Source organism: Bombina bombina, chromosome 9 (assembly GCF_027579735.1).
Source record: "Bombina bombina isolate aBomBom1 chromosome 9, aBomBom1.pri, whole genome shotgun sequence".
Lineage (NCBI taxonomy): Eukaryota > Metazoa > Chordata > Amphibia > Anura > Bombinatoridae > Bombina > Bombina bombina.
This window is the reverse complement of record NC_069507.1, coordinates 259,265,976-259,272,801: the sequence shown is the minus strand read 5'-3', so window position 1 is coordinate 259,272,801 and position 6,826 is coordinate 259,265,976. Positions and strand designations below refer to the sequence as shown.

At 34.9% G+C, this 6,826-nt stretch overlaps 1 protein-coding gene across 1 annotated transcript; it reads left to right on the top strand.

Annotated features, from left to right (window-relative positions):
• Positions 1-314: 314 nt before the first annotated feature.
• Positions 315-6,051, top strand: LOC128639666 (trypsin). Its single transcript, XM_053691790.1, has 5 exons — positions 315-354; positions 1,980-2,130; positions 3,295-3,548; positions 4,692-4,828; positions 5,902-6,051. The coding sequence occupies exons 1-5, from the start codon at positions 315-317 to the stop codon at positions 6,049-6,051; spliced, it is 732 nt and encodes a 243-aa protein (XP_053547765.1).
• Positions 6,052-6,826: the final 775 nt, after the last annotated feature.

Sequence of the window (6,826 nt, the reverse complement as noted above, 5' to 3'; positions counted from 1 at the left end):
CTACTTTATTTACGAATACTGTAGAGTTTTTATATTTTCTCGTATTTCAGAAGTGAGATTTATTGCCTCTCTTGCATCACTGTTCCCGGGTTATACTTTTACAGCTTTGTATGAACATGTGCAGTTTTCATGACTACGTGATTAAAATAACTCTTCATACAAGGCCAGAGATAAACTTTCTAATGACCTTCTGCATGTCATGTGTATCTTATTTACCTTGTTTGCATACATTAAATATAGAAAATATGGGGAGATAGAGATTAACAAACTGTATAAAAAGCAGCTTTTTCTTCACCCCAACATCCATTGTCAACATGAAGTTCCTTCTGATCTGTATGCTCCTTGGAGCAGCTGGTAAGTTCTCTATCACATAAAGTCAAGATAGCTCCTTTAATAAATATTTATACTTTTTCTTTTCTGAATTAGATATAAAACTGCTTAATATTTTATGATAATTTTTCTGCCATTTATAATTGTTAATGAATCTTTAATAAATCATAAATACATTGGTTTCTACTAGGGACTGAATAATAAATGTTTAGATTTAATCAGGAAGTATGAGTGGGCAAATGCAGTTTTTCTTTTACATTTGGCATTTGACTGGTAAAATATTTCACTTGAACTGTTGTTAACATTTAAATTCTAAATATAACATTTGAATATTGTATTTGAATGATAAATTCCTTAAACTTACACTCAAGTTTATGCTAATGTTACATTCAGTAAAAGGAAGGTAAAGATTAGAAAAACTAAAATAATTTGGCAATGATTTAACATTTGCTGAGAGTGAAAATTTGCAGCCACAATGGTTTATTTTTAGCAAAACATCCAAAACTTTCACTCATGCATTAGAGGAAGCAATGAGATCATTGAGATGCCGTATGCTAAAGGAATTCATCACTAACAAGTACTGTGAGTTAATAAGTTAGTAAATATACTTTATGCCCCTGGTTTACAATATTAGAACTTATTTGCCAACACGATTTATTCAGCCAAAATTATTCAAAAGAGTAATAATTGATATGGATTTACACCAAAATGCAGGATTCCTTTACTCAATATATTATTTGCATGACTCTTGTCTCACTTGTCACCAGCTCAAGTAACATTGAAGATTGTTCATTTACTTATTTTGGATAAAATGTGAAAAACGCATTTGAAAATCAAATCAATTGTCAAAGTTATAAATTTACAGGATTATAATGTTATAAACAATATTTAAAGAACAAGAAACACATTTTTTTATTCTAAAAGAACATGAAATTCTAAACAACTTCCCAATTTACTTTTATTATCTAATTTGCTTCATTCAGTCAGTATTTTTTTGTTGAAGGATCAGCAATTCCCTACTGGGAGCTAGATGAACACATAAAGTGAGTCAATGAAAAGAAGCATATATGTGCAGCCCACAATAAGTATCTAACTCCCATTACTGCACTTCTGTTCCTAAGCCCCCTAGGTATGCTTTTCAACAAATTATACTGAGAGAATAAAGCAAATTATATAATACAATTAAACTATAGTTTTGTTTAAAATTGCATGTTCTGGACCCTATTTAACAATAAGCGGGCGGACAAGGTTCGCTTCTGAAAATCTTTCTACCCAGCTTGGTGGTATTTAATATTGTGCAAGCGGCTGCATGTGCAATGCCGCCTTCTGCTCATGCAAGGCCAATCGCGCATGAGCAGGGGCCAATTACGCATGAGCAGGGGCTGTTAATCCGTTAGACTTGTCAAGGGTGATTTTAATTCACTAGCTAAGAGCTGGTGTACAGTGTGAGTGTGCACTGAAGCGCTCCTAAGCTGCACAGGCAGCTTGATAAATGGAGCCCTCTGTCTTAATCATGAAAGTTTAATTTTAACTTTACTGTCCCTGTAAGTACAATTAACTAACAACAAACTTGTAAGACCCTAAACATGATATATGATACCTGTTATATGTTTAAGACATCTCACCCTGCTTATTCCTCCTTTTCTCAGCTGCATTGGATGATGATAAGATCGTAGGAGGTTACACCTGTGGTAAGAACGCTCTTCCATTCCAGGTGTCCCTGAACTCCGGTTACCATTTCTGTGGTGGGTCCCTGATTAACAGCCAGTGGGTTGTGTCTGCTGCTCACTGCTACAAAGCGTAAGTCATATGGATTGTATAAATATACATTATATGCAGGTTTATGGATCATGTAGTCTATTGTAAGCTTCTGTACTTCATTATTCATTACATTATTTGCAATAACTGCTAATATCTGGTGCATCTACCCAGATATCCTAGATCCAGCCGACTAGTTCCAGAGAACAAGAGAGGGGAAAGGAGAGAGAAAAAAAGAGACAGAGAAAAAGAGAGAGGATATATATACATACAAACAACTAGGATTTGTGAGAACTGAAATTTAAGCGGATGTTAGACTTGCCAACCTCACTAACTGCACCTCTCACAACTTGTGCAGTTAAATGGGATTGAGGAAAAAACAAACAACGAGTGGAGGTGGCGCCTACGGCTGTCTAACAGTGCATAGAAATTACTAAATTAAGCATAGAATATTTGTCAGTACAAAAAACAGGATCAATATATTGTTGGACTAATTACCAGCTATCTGTCAAAATACAATTGTACATGACCTATCTACATATTAGAGTGATCCAGAGAGGTCCGCTTTATTATTTCACCATTTTAGAGTTTTAATTGATTGAAATTGTATTGGCATTAGTATTGAATGTGATTTTGAAGTATTTTAGTTTAACACCGGTGTTATTACATTTGGAGATTATTTTACTATTTAGTCTGTTATGAGTGATTGTTTTATATAAAAAAATCTAATAAATTTGAATATATTTTTTAGTATAGCAATTTGCATGTGCTCCTTTTTTATATTTTTATATTGTTATATTTTCACATATATATTGCTCCTGTTTTTTGTACTGACAAATATTCTATGCTTAATTAAGTGATTTCTATGCACTGTTAGACAGCCGTAGGCGCCACCTCCACTCGTTGTTTGTTTTTTCCTAAAAGAGAGAGGATGACATGGAGGGGAGAGAGAGGATAGAAAATGGTTATAGCATTTGATTCTTATATTCAACATTGTCCTAAAAGACTTCACAAGAACTGCTGATGCAATGATAAATGCCGATAGCGTATGCTATCAGCATTTATCGATGTGCAGCAGACATGATACGCTACATCGTATCATGTCCGCTCGCACTTTCATAAATCGGCCGCTAAAAGTAGGTACTGTCCTTATTGAGTACAACTGATATGCATTTTTCATGATTATTTGAATTATCCCCTTTGCAGAAGCATCCAGGTCAGACTGGGAGAACACAACATTTTTGCCAGTGAAGGCACTGAGCAGTTCATCAACTCTGCCAAGGTCATCAGACATTCTGGTTACAACTCCTGGACCCTGGACAATGACATCATGCTCATCAAGCTCGCCTCTCCTGCTACTCTCAACTCCTATGTGAACTCTGTGGCTCTGCCCTCTGGGTGTGCCGCCGCTGGCACCAGCTGTCTGATCTCTGGCTGGGGAAATACTCTCAGCAGCGGATGTGAGTAAACCCATCAATAACCTATACAATATTATTACCTCTCTTAAGAATTCCATTATTATTATTATTATTATTAGTAGTAGTAGTAGTAGTATGTGTTATTTATAAAGTTCCAATATTTTACATAATGCTCTACATAGATTCATGGGGTAGAGTAGAATTCCTATATTGGCAATTAATACATTAGTTGGTACATTTGTGCATGAATGGACCACAATCAGTGGTAGATTCACTTTTATACAAAGCAGAATACAGCTAAAGAGGTTCTCAAGTCTAAAGGAAAAGGAGAGAAACAGAAGATGATACCAGTGAGAAAGAAATGTCAAATGTATGGTTGGTGTAAAATTTGAAATAAAATTGATTTATTCTATTTGAAAATATCTAAATGTTAATTAATTTAATCATTACCTTAAAATGGTCATAGATTCCAACTCTTTTTTTTACTTCACACTAATATATGATCCAGCAATTCCATGTCTCTGAACTCAGAAGTCTATTTCCACACATAATGATTTATATATGTTTTATATTTTGTTAATTTAGCATTGATTGGAAGGTTACTACCATTGTATGTAATCTGGCTGAAAATGTGGGAAGAAGGTTCTAGGGAGGGAAATATTTTATAGCTGAAATGGCACTTGTAAGGAGGTTATATACTAGGACCCTGGAAATGGAGGTCCTCCAGGTGTGCACATAAGTTTATCTGTTACAAGTTATTTGGGACATCTCCCAAAGGTATGTGCTGGTCCTGTTATTTTCCTACTTGTAACGAGGTTGGTACAAGAGATAAAACCTCATATGGGTGGGTTTCAGGTACAGTGTAATACAGCCGTTAGTATTATTTTAGATGGATCAGGATTCAGAGATCTTATGGTGACGTCTTATTCATATGAGCCTACAACTGCCAACCCTCTATACAATCTGAGGTAGGGTAGATGAGCAGAGGACAGGATTGCATAACACAGTCTTTAACTACCATCAAATGATGCTCCATAGCTGTATTTTAACTTGACAGAAAATGTCCCTGCATGGGTATTTGTCTGCCCACACCTTCTTAAATGTGGACCGTTGTGTTTAATTAGAGGTATTTCTACATCAGAATTGTTTTTGAATATGCTTAATTATTCTCTACATTGTTTACAGCCAACTCCCCAGATCTCCTGCAGTGCGTGGACGCTCCCGTTCTGACTAGTACCCAGTGTAGCAATGCCTACCCCGGTGAGATCACCAACAACATGATCTGTGTTGGATATCTGGAAGGAGGCAAGGATTCCTGCCAGGTAACTCCTCCTACCACTGCATAAACTTGACTTTTATCGTTTTTCTATGAATAGGCGAGTTATGTTGGTTTTACAACAAATTTATTCTGTTGTATAAACACTTTTTTTGTACTATACATACAGATTACAAGATCAATCAATAGCACTTTTAGTTTTGGTCTCATTTTAAAGTTTTAAGTATTTTTTTTTTATTGTTCAAGCGTGCCAACATCTGGATGTCGGATAGCAGGGTGCACTAAATCCGTCACATAATAGACTTTTATGGGGGCACTCTGAAAAGCTTGTGTCAGCTAAAATAGTGGAGATTTTAACTTAGTTACAAATACACATTTAAGCGTTTCACATTCCAGCACCTTATGATATACCATTGGTGTTAAAAATTGCTGATAAAACTTTTTGTTAAAAAACAAACCTTTATTTTACATTCAATATGCATAAGTATAACTGAAATACATTATTTAATATATTGTTATCTTTTAAAATGCAAATTTATAAGAAAAAATGTTACATTAGGTCTACAAAAGTGCTACATTTTCAGCACTATTTACTTTTGAGCTTGAGCGCAACACTTCTAATAGCGCTCGCTGTACTCTATTAAATGTATAGCGCTTACAAAAAATGTCAGCAACGTAAATATTCTTTTATAACCTTTTTTTTACCATCTATTTGTAATACTAGATTTACGCTATTTTTAGTTCCTGTCAAAGCACAAGATAGCGCACCTGGCTTTATCGCTTGAGCTCAGCTTGTAGACTAGTCCTCATTATTTGTCCTGTATTCTGCCATGAACTATAGAACTACATTGTGTAATAATTATTACGTGCAATTCTATATCCTTAATGTTGACAGAAGACAATTCTTAATTTAGTGGCTGCTTTGTAAAATGTCTTAAAATATCTAGAAACACAGAAATATGTATTTTTATGTTTTGAAAAATAAAATGAAATAATTTTAAGTAGGAATTGTCCCCAAGAATTTTGTACTTTAACTTTTATTTCAAGTCATGTCAACAGTCATATTGTCTCTGATAGACGCTTGTGCACATAGTATATCATTCTTTCCTGTTCCTGCAGGGTGACTCTGGTGGACCTGTGGTGTGTAACGGACAGCTGCAGGGTATTGTCTCATGGGGCTATGGCTGCGCTCTCAAGAACTATCCTGGTGTCTACACCAAGGTCTGCAACTACGTCTCCTGGATCCAGAACACCATCGCTGCCAACTAAACCATACTTTATATTTCTTCTCTCCTTACTCTACATCTTAAGTTGGTGATTTCCTCTAAACACAAATGTAATAAATTCTTATACAAAAAAATAGTTGTGTCTGACATTTTCATAAGGTTTTTAATTTAGTTATTATTATTACAGGTTAGAATATTGCTGTGTGCTACAAGTTCAATTTGTGTCATCAGATGTTCTCTCTCTTTTTTTTTCTTACTTTGTGACCAAAAATCAGAGCATTAAATATTTAATGACCAAATAAACTTTTAAAAACACTGACTAACGTGGGCAATCTTTTGCCTGATGTCCTATAATATGTCAGTTTGTTGATGGAACAGCAATAAGAAGAAGAGGAGAATCCGGTCTTCTAAAAAGTAGCTTTTATTTCAAAGTATTTAAAATCGGAGATACACACTGCACAGAGTAGAACATACAAGCGCAGCACTGTCTGGCTTACGCGTTTTGGCTAGGAGCCGTAATCATAGCTATAAATGGTTATGTCTCAGTCACCCTTAAAACAAATATAAAATAATTCTATTGGTGGAAAAGTGCCACGCCCCAGCTTAAGCTCAAGATTATTGTTTAAACATTTGTAATTAGCAGCAGCCATCAGAGGTTTCCTTAGTGAACAGGACAGATGCACATAACAAATAGTTAAACTAATACACTCCAAAGAGATATAAAACAATGCATAAATGTACACAATGTATCAATTGATTAAAGGGCCAGTAAACATAGACAATAATGTTATATAACTCTGCACATAGTGCAGAATTAT